This window comes from Procambarus clarkii, chromosome 14 (genome assembly GCF_040958095.1).
Source record: "Procambarus clarkii isolate CNS0578487 chromosome 14, FALCON_Pclarkii_2.0, whole genome shotgun sequence".
In the NCBI taxonomy this organism is placed as follows: domain Eukaryota; kingdom Metazoa; phylum Arthropoda; class Malacostraca; order Decapoda; family Cambaridae; genus Procambarus; species Procambarus clarkii.
This window is the reverse complement of record NC_091163.1, coordinates 10,603,189-10,618,938: the sequence shown is the minus strand read 5'-3', so window position 1 is coordinate 10,618,938 and position 15,750 is coordinate 10,603,189. Positions and strand designations below refer to the sequence as shown.

The 15,750-nt window shown below is 44.3% G+C and overlaps 1 protein-coding gene across 2 annotated transcripts in view; it reads right to left on the bottom strand.

Annotated features, from left to right (window-relative positions):
* LOC123771324 (uncharacterized) overlaps window positions 1-15,750 on the bottom strand; it is a 33,346-nt gene continuing 17,596 nt past the window's right edge. For both annotated transcript variants that reach the window (XM_045763835.2, XM_045763828.2), the window contains exons 2-4: window positions 7,419-7,474; window positions 4,650-4,748; window positions 1-3,791 (exon numbers count right to left, since the gene is read on the bottom strand). In XM_045763835.2, the coding sequence (XP_045619791.1) occupies window positions 3,601-3,791; window positions 4,650-4,748; window positions 7,419-7,474 (346 nt within the window). In that variant the 3' untranslated portion in view covers window positions 1-3,600. The remainder of the gene's footprint in view (window positions 3,792-4,649; window positions 4,749-7,418; window positions 7,475-15,750) is intronic.

Sequence of the window (15,750 nt, the reverse complement as noted above, 5' to 3'; positions counted from 1 at the left end):
TATTTATGATAAACTTTATTGACTAGTTTGTACAACATACATTAAAATCAATAAAGTACTCCATAAAATGTAATAGATAATAAAGCCCTGGGTGTAACGCCACTCACTACAAGCATAGTACAACACAAGAAAATACAAAATATCTACATCAATTTCACTTCTACAACAGCTATGGTAACATATACGTGGCGAAGACTATTGTTCTTCACCTGTCTCACTACAGTTTGTGAAGGACAAACTAACTCAGGTCTAATACTACATGCAACTCCATGCTGCCTTATGTCTTATATAATTTTGGAACACTTTCCTCCTGCAGCACTCCGTCTAAGGTTAACTCTGGTATCTATCTATAGGCGAAGCCACCAGTGTTAGGAAGGAAACTTTATTCTCTACCGGGAAACGGTACACTAATCTTCCGTATAATGGATTAAACTTTTAATAACGTTAAATGTTTTTGAAAGGGTTCCACATCAGTGTTGTCAGTAGCATGACGAATATGTTGACTCGTGACTGTGCCTGGCATGATTGACCTGAAGGTGAGTTTCCTATATTTTTGGTGTGAACCAGGTGTAGCAGGTCCTCCAGAACTGTATTGCAACTTCTTCATCATGTTGAGCACTTCCTGGTAGTGGTGTGTAGTGTCACAGTTGTTACCCAGGGTGGCAGGTGTCTTGAGCCATATGGCTGTCTTGCACCGTGTCTTCCTCGCCTTGTTCTTAACAGCCTTATGGACCATGTTCAAGTATTCACCTGTCAATAATGACAGGCTAACTTAGTGTTTTAAGTCGTTTTCCACATTTAATGTTAATTGGCAGTTAGAAGCTTCCAAAGTGTCTTGCAAGTAACCCTTCCCTCTAACAGACAGTACGTTTTAATACTAAATGTACTATATACATTCCTGACTGTCTGCATAGTCAACCCGTTCTCGCAAATTTAATAAGTCAATATTGACTTTACGAATTTGCGAGAACGGGTTGGCATAGTATATAAATGAACTTAATTGTACTGTTACATTTACTTCCTTATATATTCTTATTTACTGTTGAGACACTCAAAATTTTAGGTTAATGTTTTGGTGTTAATTTCTCTTTACACAATTTTTAAATATAAAGAATTTCTTTTTCAGTTTTATTACAATAGATATTTTATACAAAATTTGAAAATATCCTGAGTTACTTTATATTTTATTGAAAGACTTTAGTTTTGTTTTATAAAATTGTAATATCAACATAGCTATAAGTTAAGTACTAATTGTAATTAAGAAGCAATAAATGCTATTTACATGCTTGTCCTCCTACACTCCCAAGGTTAGGTCGTGGTTTTCTATACAGCTTTTCAGGTAAACTTTAATATTCACAATATATTGGTGCGATGCTGGCGATTAAGTGTATTTATGTACTATTCCAAGTCAGGATTGTATTTATTACATTTAGTATTAAAACGTACTGTCTATTCGAAGGATAGGCTGCTTGCACGGTATACTTGTGAAGATTTCTTTATTATACTGAATAATTCCTTCCCCTTTGTGATGCTTCCCCAAGCATCGCAAAGGGGAAGAAATGTGGCCTGGGTCTGAGAACCACTGAACTAGAAATTATTTTCACATTTTAATTTACTAAACTTGTTCTGAAATGAATAAAGAAAATGGAATATACAGATGAACAATGTTACTGTTGTAAACTTCTTGCGGTGCATTGTAGGTTGGCAGGTGTCGTTCATAACACTGTGGTGTATCAGTGACTGTTGTCACTATAATACTCATAATACTGAGAGTGTAGTTCAGGTATACAACGATTCTTACAGTCTCTGTTAAACGCTAAATAGTTTATCTCTGGTGGAAATATTCCGCTCTTTCACCTTCCAGTGCTGTGAATATTTATATAAATATAACAGTATAATACTGAGGGAGCCATAGTGCACTGTACTCCTTGGCGCTTACATATGAAGTTGCAGAGTTTGGTAATGTCACGAATACAGAACAGCACTAAATACAGACAGTTGTCGCTGTAGTGTTGCTTATAGTGACATGTTGGCTTAGTTAACCCGTGTACTGCTACTCTAGGGGTTACTGCCCTCACCGGTACAGTATTGTCTACACCATACACTGCTCTCACCGGTACAGTGTTGACTACACCATATACTGCTCTCACTGGTACAGTGTTGTCTACACCATATACTGCTCTCACTGGTACAGTGTTGTCTACATCATACACTGCTCTCACCGGTACAGTGTTGACTACACCATACACTGTTCTCACCGTTAGTGTTGTCTACACCATACACTGCTCTCACCGTTACAGTGTTGTCTACACCATACACTGCTCTCACCGGTAGTGTTGTCTACACCATACACTGCTCTCACCGGTACAGTGTTGTCTACACCATACACTGCTCTCACCGGTATAGTGTTGTCTACAGCATACACTGCTCTCACCGGTACAGTGTTGTTTACAGCATACACTGCTCTCACCGGTACAATGTTGTCTACACCATAACACTATACCGGTGAAAGCAGTGTATCTACACCATACATTGCTCTCACCGGTACAGTGTTGTCTACACCATACACTGCTCTCACCCGTACAGTGTTGTTTACAGCATACACTGCTCTCACCGGTACAATGTTGTCTACACCATAACACTATAACGGTGAGAGCAGTGTATCTACACCATACATTGCTCTCACCGGTACAATGTTGTATACACCATATACTGCTCTCACTGGTACAGTGTTGTCATACACTGCTCTCACCGGTAGTGTTGTCTACACCATATACTGCCCTCACCGGTATAGTGTTGTCTACACCATACACTGTTCTCACCGGTATAATGTTGTATACGCCATACACTGCTCTCATCGGTATAGTGTTGTCTACACCATACACTCACCAGCTATGATGGTGTTACCAGAGAAATGTAATACAACCTTAGATACAGTGATTCACCATAACAATATACCGCAGCATTGAAAACATTAGTGTAACTAGTCCAGTATTCTACAACTGGATACACAACTCTCACCAAGTAATACAACAATCGATACATATATTAACAATGTATGTTAGTGTAGTACTAAGTACAATGGTATTACAAGTGTAGTATACAGCATGAGATGTATTGGTGTGTTGTAGCCTAGGTACTACACCAGTCTGGTGAGGCCAGGGCTTGTAGGGCAGCGCCACCTATAAACACTCTTATCTTCACCATTTGGCCCACTTCACTTATATTTTCTAACTCTATGGAAAAATAAACCAAGTAACCAACAATTATTTTTTGTTTGAAAATGGGGAAATAGTGAAGGGTCGTCACATTTTGATAATAATGTCTACATTTTTTTATTTTGAAAATGAATGTTTATGGTTACATAACACAAAATAGAAGTTCAATATTAAATGATTTTCACTATAAATAGTCAACAATACGATGATATTTTTGGTATATGTGATACTGCACAAAGTGAGATGCCAAAGGAAGGCACTGTAGCCTATGCCCAGTGAGAGTATCAACGTTTGTTGTGATAAGCGTCATGAGGAAACATGTAGATGCCAACACAACTCTCATGTCACAGTGTGTCTAGTACTGGCACCAACTGTCCTAATTCTACAGGAACTTGTGCAGCAGGTAAGGGAGTATGAGGAGCGGCAAGAAGAGCGAGAGGGTGCTGGCGTCGCTGTTGCACAAGAGAGCGTTGCAGAAGCACACGTCGTCGCTGGGGACAATAGCCATGGCTTTCTGGCACGTGTCTGGGTATGTCTTGTCTGCACACCCACGCTTCGAGTCACTTTCCCCCACTGTGGAAAATATATCACGTCAGTTAAGGCATACAATGAGCCCGGGCAGTATATATATATCTAAAATAAAATGACAAAATACAAAAATATAGGGGGCGGTAGTAGAAGACCATATGTTAATGTACGCAAGTGCCCCACAAGACCCCACCCGGATGCTGCATATCGTGTGGGGTCAGTTACATAGCAAGAAAAAAATAAAAGATGAGAGAAAATTGTAGGTATATTAAAGCACGTAGGTAGCTCAGATTGATTGCAATGACAGCTTGAATGGTAGTTTAACAAAAATTAGTAGGCACAATACAGCATATGGTTAGCACATAAAAGAAGACAGCAATGAACACAACGATAAAGTTGTTTGGGTTAAGGACATAAAGATTGGGAGATTGGGTGACACTAGATACAGAGCAAATTTAAAGCTCAGAGTAGGAAACTACGAAGATGAAATTAGGTACTTTTTGGTTTTGCTTTTAAATGAGGCAAAAGTTTGAAAAGTAGTTCAAGTATACTCATGCCAATATTCAAGTATACTCATGCCAATATTCAAGTATAATTAGAGCAAAACTTTCCCATTACGAGAATAGATTCAAGATGTTGACCAACTTGTATAATTGCTGATTTTTGCCATGTTCCCCCCCCCCCTTTATTCCCCCCCCCCTTTCAACACAATTTATACTTTAATCTCAATTAGTATTAAGTTTTAGTCTAAGTGTTTCCCCCCCCACACCTTGCCCGAAACGCTATGCGTACTAGTGGCTTTAGGTATTGTATGTACTAACTCTATCTATAAATCCAATATTATGTTTGTAACTCATCTATGTATGTACTTTTACCTGAATAAACATTTTGACTAAGACTCACCGATGGAATCAGCAACAGTGTAGCAGGAGGTGCTGGGGCAGAAGACCCAGGAGTTACCCTCCGTCCCTGGGATGTGGCTGTAGCAGAACAGTCCCATCACTGTTGGCAACACACACAACACTAAACACTCTCCAACCATCAACTACATCATTAAGGCACAGGATACTAAATTTTAAATGATTACTAAGAGTATATTCATGTTATAATATTCAAGTTCAAACTGTGATAAAAGGCCAGGAACGACCTCAAGTCTTTATCCATTGTTTATCATATTGAAATATGGCAAACAAAACGCATGTATGGAGCACGTAAGGCAGTCAGTAGACTGAGAGATGTACCACAGGGGGGACGCGACCAGGCGTTCCACCTGTGGTAGGCAGATGATGAGTCACAACGTGGCTGAAGATATGATAACCAAACCATACATCAGAAGATGAAAAAACGACGACGTTTCGGTCCGTCCTGGACCATTATGAAGACATGTGGACCATTATGAAGTCGTATCACACTTGATAATGGTTCAGAACCGACCGAAACATGGTCGTTTCTGCATCTTCTTCTTCTTGAGAATAGGCGCAGTTTGCATGAAGGGGTAACCCTCCCGATGACTGCACCAGGACAGATGTAAGGAGACGCGTTGACGGTCAGGAGGAGAAGAAAGTCAAAAGCGGTAGATGTGATGGGCCGTAGAGAGAGGAGTGGCGACGAAAACAGAGGCGAACGTTAGAGGGAGACTCCCCGCACCGGGGGGCGGGGCGTCGTGATCACGGTGGCAGCTGATCCATGCACGGCTTAGCAGCGTGCGCAAGACGGGAACTAATACTTCTCCGGAAACTTGTGTATCGGAAAGCGCAAGCAGTACGCTTCCCATATCACCCGCAGGTCAGCGGGCAGCCGGCCACCAGGCGGCGCCCTCGGCTGAGACATCCTATCCGGCACCCTATACACAAACTCCTTCACCCGCGACACCCAGACAGTGGACGAGCACCACGGGATCGGAAGCACCCGGGCATCCCGATAAGGGCCCAACTCCGGACCCTTACAGGGCACGACCCCAGCAGACGGGACTAGGCAATCCCCAGACTGGAGCAAGGAAGGAGGGGATACAGCAGGGGACGCAGGCGCGGCACCGACCCCACCACCGGGCACAGGAGCCGAGGCCCTCTGGCGCACATCTTTCCGCAACATCACGACGAGGTCCCGATCAGCAGGGACAACCCCCCACTGCGGAGATCCAACAGCAGGAGACGCAGGAGGAGAGGCACAGGTAGCAACGTCGGAGCCCCTCACAGCACCACCATTCTCGGCGGGGGGCGCCAGATTACCATACTCCCCCACCTCCTCCCAAGGCACACCACGAAGGGGAGACACACTCCGAGCCCGCCGTGAACGCTTAGAGACAGGCCTCACCACACCACGCCCAGCAGGCCCCGCCGCAGGCACGGCCACCATCTTTACATCCACACAGGCCACACCCGCACCGTCCGAAGAGTCCACATCACCCACACTGTCCACATCATCCAGGGAAACAGCCTCAGAACACCGACGCGCACGCTTCTGCAAAGGGACGGAAAGAGCAGAACTACACTCACCAACACACACAGGCACGGCAGGCACCTCCCCCTGCCGAAGCACCCCCTCTAAAACAGCAGAACCCGCGTCCCCGGGAGCCGGTAGCACATCCACAGGCGGGGGCGGGACATGGACCTCCACCGAGACATCCTTCACTACACGCAGCTCAGGCGACGGCCCGACACCCACACACACCGGCTCAACAACCCCAGGGGCCATAGCAGTCACCTGACGTGTCGCCGTAGAACTCGCCCCAACAGGCGGAGCAGCAGACAGGCAATCAGGCGCCTCAGGCACAGCACCTACTCCATCCTCAGAACCGTCCGAACGTAACAAGGGCGGGAAATCCTCTGCACGAAAAACATGCACCCTACCAGTTGCACCCACGTCGCACGCCGCAGCCAGGTGACCCTCGTGACCACACCGATAACAGGTGCGCGGTTGACCCCGGTACAAGCAGCGGAGCGTGTAACCCAACACGGACATCGACGACGGTACACTACACTTCAGCGACATCGTCAGGGTGCGGGAGCCGTCAAGCATACCAACACAGTGCCCGGCAACGACCTTGTTCCAACGAACACTTAACACGGTCCCAAATCGCTCAAAACAGGAGGTTAAAAAGTCGTCCTGAAATTCGAAGGGGGCACCATGCACCGCCACAGACGTCAAGGTGACACTAAGATTCACCACCTTAACTGAGCCAGCTGAATCAGGGAGTGGGTAAACACGCCCCTCACAACGCTCGAGAAACACCTGAAAGGCAGCCTGGAGGCGGAACTTGACCACAGCACGGTTGCCCTGAAGCAGCTGGACGCCCACCAGGTCCGACAGCTGCACATGAAGCACGTCCACCAGGGCGACACCAACCAATGGATGGTCCACCGGCACCGTAAACGCTAGACCAGCCGACAATGTCCTCTGCACTGGAGGGCGAGATGACCCCATGGCGAAGGCAAACGTCACCCTGTCAGTGGCAAACCACCACCAGCAGGGCAAACAAGCAATCACCCAACGTAAACACTAGCCAGTGCGGAGAGACCTCAGGAGCGTCCGACCTGGCCGGTGGTCACCACGCAACTCGACCTTCTGCATCTTCTGATGTGTAGTTTGGTTATCGCTGGTAGTTCAGCTGGTATGTGGATGTAGAGGAGATGAAGTGTAAAGTGTGAGGAGAAAGGGAAGGTAGAGACTCACCGCCGTGTAAGGTGGCCACCAGCACCACCACCCCCAGGACGGACTTGGTGCTGCTCCTGCCGGTAAGAGAAACACTTAACTATTATACTGATTAGAGGTAAACGCAGGGGTCGAACCTTAAGGATAATCCCTCACCTTATTTTTCCCCGAGGTCCGACCCATATTTTTTTAAATTATTATAACAATTATAACCTTGTCAGGAGCCATCCTAGCTCCCAACTTTAACATTGAGATTGTAGCGAGTATATTATGTCAATATATTCGCTCCAAACTCTCAGTAGGTAATGAGAGTTTGGAACGAGTATATTGTTTACATAATATGCTGGTTACAGAATCATTTCTACACGTTTTTCATATTTGCTGTTGTCTTAAAATATTTGTCTTGGCCAACATTCGTGCCAAGAATGTTGAAACCGTTCACCCTGATCAGACATTGTCACAAAAACTGTCAAATGTGGCCAAGTGGACACAGGCGGTCAGAAAGGTTGGCCAAGTGAAGGGTATTAAGCTGCACACAAAGGCCCTAAGTTTATGTGTCTCAGTTAATTTTATATTTCAGGGAGAATTTAAAGAATTAAGTCTAGGAAAATTAGAGATATTGGCAAAACTGAGCATCGAAGTGTCATAAAATTCCTAACTAAAGAAAGTTCCACGGGAAATATCGTTAATTTATTGTACCTGGATGGGGTTCTGGGAGTTCCTTTATTCCCCAAGCTTGGCCCCCGGCTCGGGGCCAGCCACAAACTATATAATTGTAGCCAACGTCTTAATTTCTTACCCCAAGACACTGGAGGATGGGTTGTAAGCTTCCACCTGGCTCACGTCCTTAGGACCTGCTCCACTGCCAGAATTTAATTCATCATTTTCGAAGAGTAATATTTCTCTTTCATAATATGGTCGCTATTGCTTACAACTGGTGCTCAAATCCCAGGATAACTAGAGCAATTTGTTAGCTTTGCAGTGCCAAGAGTCCGCAGGTGACTAAATTAAGAGTTTTCGAAAAGCAGTATTTGTTAGTATTATCAATTATCTCTATCTATAATTATCTATTTATAACTCGTGGGCAACTTTGATCAGTCACCCCAGGACCACATCACCGTAGAGTAACAGTTCTCGTTGCTTCAAATGATCAACACTGTACCGACTCCCAACTCGCCGGTTGAAGCCTACGCTAAATTTTAATATTGCAATAATACAAACATATTAGCAATTGTTGATTTTTAAAACTGTCACTATTCTAAAAGCCAATACTATAACCCTAGGACTATGGAAGGCATCTTTGTCGAACAATAACACTTCTCATTGATTGCAAACAATAGCAGCATAATATCGGTCCTCCCCCCCTCCCCACCCACGGATGACACTTAATTTTGTAATTTAAACATTGACAACTGCTCATTTCTAAAACAATTTTTGTATTTGATATCATTTACAAAATTACAACAAAAATAATTTAGCTAATTTTAATTTAAAATTCAGAAATATAAGGTAACTAAATGTAGTATTTTCGAAAAGTGATTCCCATTTTTTTAAAACCTGATAACACATAGAAAACGATGGCTAAAATGATTCTAGGATCTAAACATCACTCGCATCAGAGATTAAACTCACCAAAGAATGCAAAGATTGTATGTTGTTGTTGTTTGACACACTGGCAACGCAATGAGAAAGAGTGCCCGAATTCAATAGCTTCTTTTCATCAACTGGCGTCAGTTTTGTTAGAAATATCCCAGAGGCCCCGACACATGTTACTACATATCTCACCAGCAGCTATCCTAACTATTTTGCCAAATCTGCTCGACAGACATTATCTCTATAATTCACTTGCTTTATTAAAACCAAAGTTGGGAACATTAGTGAAATATCAATTATGATATGCATAATATATACATGGACAATACTAGATGGCCAAGTCTCAAATTTGCTGTTATAATAACAACATACTGGTGCAACAGGTATGGCAGGAAGTGCAGAACAGAGCCAGAGAAGAGTAGAGGTGCCATAGGCACGATCACAGAATAAACATAGACTCTGGTATGAACACCAGAGGACCGCGGCTCTTCACCAGCAAGTATAAGAAATATTGCCGGAATAAAAGTGGACGTTTTCAACCAAAAAATTTACAGATTCCTGCAAGAAGTGTCGGAGCAACTGGGATGTAGTGGATATGTGGGACTGCGGGCCGCTCCAAGCAACAGCCAGTTGGACCAAGCTGTCACAAGTCAAGCCTGGCTTCGGACTGGGCTTTGGGAGTAGAAGAACTCCCAGAACCCCATCCATTCGTGCATGGTAGCTGTAAGGAGCTCACGCCCATTTTGAGGACCAGTTGAGTGACGGTTCTACTGCTGTGTGGATTGATCAACAGGAAAGAAGTCTAGTCGATTATAAGGAGGATTAATCCACACTTGATCCACAAGGATTGTTGGACGTCGATTTGTATGAGATCATTGTATCAGACGCAGTGAATGGAGATGAGTGGTCATTCGTCTTTATTGATTTATATGACAAAGTCTATATTTGACGATGACTATGTAACCTATGCCAGGCAAGATTAATAAAGGAAACGGTAGCCTAGTGAGGCACAATTTGCTGCACAGAGACTTTATAGAAGAATAAAAACAATTATCGAAGCAGTGATCTGTGACTTTACACGTTCTTACGTGTAAAATGGGTAAAACAAAATTCATTTTCAGTTACCCAAATAAAGTTGGAAACGAATTCGTAAACGTATATCAGAAGAAATAAAGCTGAGAGCAACGAGTCTGATTCCTTGTGGTGATTGTAATAAAGTTTATTATGGCCAAACAGGCCAACCCGTCCTCTTAAAAATAACGTCGCTTTTCGCTCGTATGCGCGCTATGGCTAAATTTGGACGTAATTTGAAATGCCACTACCAGAATACTCAGATTGTAAACTCTGTGATAAACCTTTAATGCATTCACTAGAACACTATATTGTTGGATGTGAAACCGTAAAGGACTTTAGACCTCCTGGCCTCTTGTACCACCAACTGTGTAACTATTTTATTGAGTCAGGTGTTCTGGACGACATCCTAACAGTTTATCCAAAATTTGCTTGTCCATTTTAAAGAAAGAAGAACAATTTTTATTTATATTACTTTTAAGCTGCATCACTTATGAACCTATCCCTGCCCTTGTGTGGCAGTGCACAATAGAAAGTTGTTTTCACATATCCATACATTAACACATTGATTGAAGCCATGATATATATGCTTCAGCCTACAGTTTAGACCTATTGTCTTATGTATGACCCTCTGTCCTGCGTGACAGTGAATACCAGCATTATCCTCACTTTAATAAGACTTTATCAAAATCCTCAGATTAGGCAAAATTGTAATTAATTTTGTCAATAAAGCTGTTAATAATAATAATAATTTGAAATGAAATCGACTCACAAAAGTGACGTACTGTCCCGTTTTCTGTTTGAGTCGTTCGGCTTACTCGGTAAGGTTAGGAGCGGAAACTTTCAATTAACGTTTTTCATAACGTTTTGAAACTTTGAGAATTCCCTGCCCACCAAACCTACCAGAGGACCGTAATTCTTGTATAATTTATCTTCCAACACTTTGGCTTCAAAATAAAAATAATAGAATTTACTTTTATTAACAATAATTCAATTTGTAATATTTCCTCAGGGCAGTGGTTACCAGATATGGTGAGTGATTATGTAATAAAGAGGTTATTACCCAATACATTCCCATTACATCCCCAGTTATTACCCAATGTATATACCTCTCCCCATGACACTTGACGCCATTAAAGCAGCCACAGCCATCATTCTTTTGTGTTCACGGGCTCACCATAGCCCGTGCTACATGGACATTTCATTCTGAGTAGCTATATCTAAAACAGCAACAAACATCATTCTTGTGTGTTCACGGGCTCGCCATAGCCCGTGCTACATGGACATTTCATTCTGAGTAGCTATATCTAAAACAGCAACAATAACATCATCCTTGTAAATTCCAAAAACCATTCTAATCAGTCTATCGCGAGGCACAGTATCAAAATCTTTGCCAAAATCAAGGTACAGAGAGACTGGCAATCCTTTCCACTATCAACTGCTTCAGTTGATAGCAGTTGATATCATATGTCAATATCATACCCTTAGCACAGCTGTGTAGGTTGTGAATATTCTTTAATCTAACTTTTCAAGATATATACAGTTGGAGTTTGTGATTATCGGTGCTATATATTTTCCACGGTAAATGTAACGCTAATTATGTTTCAGTTTGAAATAATCACGCCAAACGATATGTAGACATCTATTTACCTCCAGTTAAATTAAAAAGGAAAATTGTCAATTATAAAGGAAACGTACAAGTTACACGTTCCTGTGCCAGGTAAGTCCACTGCGGGCTCGCCATAGTCCGTGCTACTTACCCCGCTCCTGTGCCAGGTTGGCCAACTGCGGGCTCACCATAGTCCGTGCTACTTGCCGCTCCTGTGCCAGGTAAGTCCACTACGGGCTCACCATAGCCCCTGAATCTAAAACATCATCATTCTGGCCTACAGGCTATTCATGCCCGTGCCACCTCGTGGGTGGCTTAATCTTCATCATTCTTGCTCACTGCTAAAGAGGATCCCGGGTTGGGATCGAAATATACAGTCTACATTTGCTCATGTTTTTTAAAAATAGCGGGTTATTATCTTCCGCTTATATATATAAATATATATAAATATAAATATATATATATATATATATATATATATATATATATATATATATATATATATATATATATATATATAACTGAAAACTCACACCCCAGAAGTGACTCGAACCCATACTCCCGGAAGCAACGCATCTGGTATGTACAAGACGCCTTAATCCACTTGACCATCACGACCGGACATAATGAGGTGATAGCCGAGGCTATTTGAACCACCCCACCGCCGGCACTCGGATAGTTATCTTGGGCATAGCATTTTACCAAATCACCTCATTCTTTGGGGCAACACGTGAGGAACACAAATGCGAACAAGCCTGAATGGTCCCCAGGACATATGCAACTGAAAACTCACACCCCAGAAGTGACTCGAACCCATACTCCCAGAAGCAACGCATCTGGTATGTACAAGACGCCTTAATCCACTTGACCATCACGACCGGACATAATGAGGTGATAGCCGAGGCTATTTGAACCACCCCACCGCCGGCACTCGGATAGTTATCTTGGGCATAGCATTTTACCAAATCACCTCATTCTTTGGGGCAACACGTGAGGAACACAAATGCGAACAAGCCTGAATGGTCCCCAGGACATATGCAACTGAAAACTCACACCCCAGAAGTGACTCGAACCCATACTCCCAGAAGCAACGCATCTGGTATGTACAAGACGCCTTAATCCACTTGACCATCACGACCGGACATAATGAGGTGATAGCCGAGGCTATTTGAACCACCCCACCGCCGGCACTCGGATAGTTATCTTGGGCATAGCATTTTACCAAATCACCTCATTCTTTGGGGCAACACGTGAGGAACACAAATGCGAACAAGCCTGAATGGTCCCCAGGACATATGCAACTGAAAACTCACACCCCAGAAGTGACTCGAACCCATACTCCCAGAAGCAACGCATCTGGTATGTACAAGACGCCTTAATCCACTTGACCATCACGACCGGACATAATGAGGTGATAGCCGAGGCTATTTGAACCACCCCACCGCCGGCACTCGGATAGTTATCTTGGGCATAGCATTTTACCAAATCACCTCATTCTTTGGGGCAACACGTGAGGAACACAAATGCGAACAAGCCTGAATGGTCCCCAGGACATATGCAACTGAAAACTCACACCCCAGAAGTGACTCGAACCCATACTCCCAGAAGCAACGCATCTGGTATGTACAAGACGCCTTAATCCACTTGACCATCACGACCGGACATAATGAGGTGATAGCCGAGGCTATTTGAACCACCCCACCGCCGGCACTCGGATAGTTATCTTGGGCATAGCATTTTACCAAATCACCTCATTCTTTGGGGCAACACGTGAGGAACACAAATGCGAACAAGCCTGAATGGTCCCCAGGACATATGCAACTGAAAACTCACACCCCAGAAGTGACTCGAACCCATACTCCCAGAAGCAACGCATCTGGTATGTACAAGACGCCTTAATCCACTTGACCATCACGACCGGACATAATGAGGTGATAGCCGAGGCTATTTGAACCACCCCACCGCCGGCACTCGGATAGTTATCTTGGGCATAGCATTTTACCAAATCACCTCATTCTTTGGGGCAACACGTGAGGAACACAAATGCGAACAAGCCTGAATGGTCCCCAGGACATATGCAACTGAAAACTCACACCCCAGAAGTGACTCGAACCCATACTCCCAGAAGCAACGCATCTGGTATGTACAAGACGCCTTAATCCACTTGACCATCAAGTGGATGGTCCGGTCGTGATGGTCAAGTGGATTAAGGCGTCTTGTACATACCAGATGCGTTGCTTCTGGGAGTATGGGTTCGAGTCACTTCTGGGGTGTGAGTTTTCAGTTGCATATGTCCTGGGGACCATTCAGGCTTGTTCGCATTTGTGTTCCTCACGTGTTGCCCCAAAGAATGAGGTGATTTGGTAAAATGCTATGCCCAAGATAACTATCCGAGTGCCGGCGGTGGGGTGGTTCAAATAGCCTCGGCTATCACCTCATTATGTCCGGTCGTGATGGTCAAGTGGATTAAGGCGTCTTGTACATACCAGATGCGTTGCTTCTGGGAGTATGGGTTCGAGTCACTTCTGGGGTGTGAGTTTTCAGTTGCATATGTCCTGGGGACCATTCAGGCTTGTTCGCATTTGTGTTCCTCACGTGTTGCCCCAAAGAATGAGGTGATTTGGTAAAATGCTATGCCCAAGATAACTATCCGAGTGCCGGCGGTGGGGTGGTTCAAATAGCCTCGGCTATCACCTCATTATGTCCGGTCGTGATGGTCAAGTGGATTAAGGCGTCTTGTACATACCAGATGCGTTGCTTCTGGGAGTATGGGTTCGAGTCACTTCTGGGGTGTGAGTTTTCAGTTGCATATGTCCTGGGGACCATTCAGGCTTGTTCGCATTTGTGTTCCTCACGTGTTGCCCCAAAGAATGAGGTGATTTGGTAAAATGCTATGCCCAAGATAACTATCCGAGTGCCGGCGGTGGGGTGGTTCAAATAGCCTCGGCTATCACCTCATTATGTCCGGTCGTGATGGTCAAGTGGATTAAGGCGTCTTGTACATACCAGATGCGTTGCTTCTGGGAGTATGGGTTCGAGTCACTTCTGGGGTGTGAGTTTTCAGTTGCATATGTCCTGGGGACCATTCAGGCTTGTTCGCATTTGTGTTCCTCACGTGTTGCCCCAAAGAATGAGGTGATTTGGTAAAATGCTATGCCCAAGATAACTATCCGAGTGCCGGCGGTGGGGTGGTTCAAATAGCCTCGGCTATCACCTCATTATGTCCGGTCGTGATGGTCAAGTGGATTAAGGCGTCTTGTACATACCAGATGCGTTGCTTCTGGGAGTATGGGTTCGAGTCACTTCTGGGGTGTGAGTTTTCAGTTGCATATGTCCTGGGGACCATTCAGGCTTGTTCGCATTTGTGTTCCTCACGTGTTGCCCCAAAGAATGAGGTGATTTGGTAAAATGCTATGCCCAAGATAACTATCCGAGTGCCGGCGGTGGGGTGGTTCAAATAGCCTCGGCTATCACCTCATTATGTCCGGTCGTGATGGTCAAGTGGATTAAGGCGTCTTGTACATACCAGATGCGTTGCTTCTGGGAGTATGGGTTCGAGTCACTTCTGGGGTGTGAGTTTTCAGTTGCATATGTCCTGGGGACCATTCAGGTTTGTTCGCATTTGTGTTCCTCACGTGTTGCCCCAAAGAATGAGGTGATTTGGTAAAATGCTATGCCCAAGATAACTATCCGAGTGCCGGCGGTGGGGTGGTTCAAATAGCCTCGGCTATCACCTCATTATGTCCGGTCGTGATGGTCAAGTGGATTAAGGCGTCTTGTACATACCAGATGCGTTGCTTCTGGGAGTATGGGTTCGAGTCACTTCTGGGGTGTGAGTTTTCAGTTGCATATGTCCTGGGGACCATTCAGGCTTGTTCGCATATATATATATATATATATAAACACACGCACGTCAAGGGTGGGCGGAAAACCATGCAAGGTTTGAGAATAGTTGTCACTGGGTTTGGGCAGGGGGGGATGGGAAGGGGGGGGGGGGCAGGATCCAGGTCGAGTGATAAGAGGTTCAGCTTTAAAGCAGAGTCGGTTCATTCGAGCCTCCTCCGTCTGTGTTATTCACGC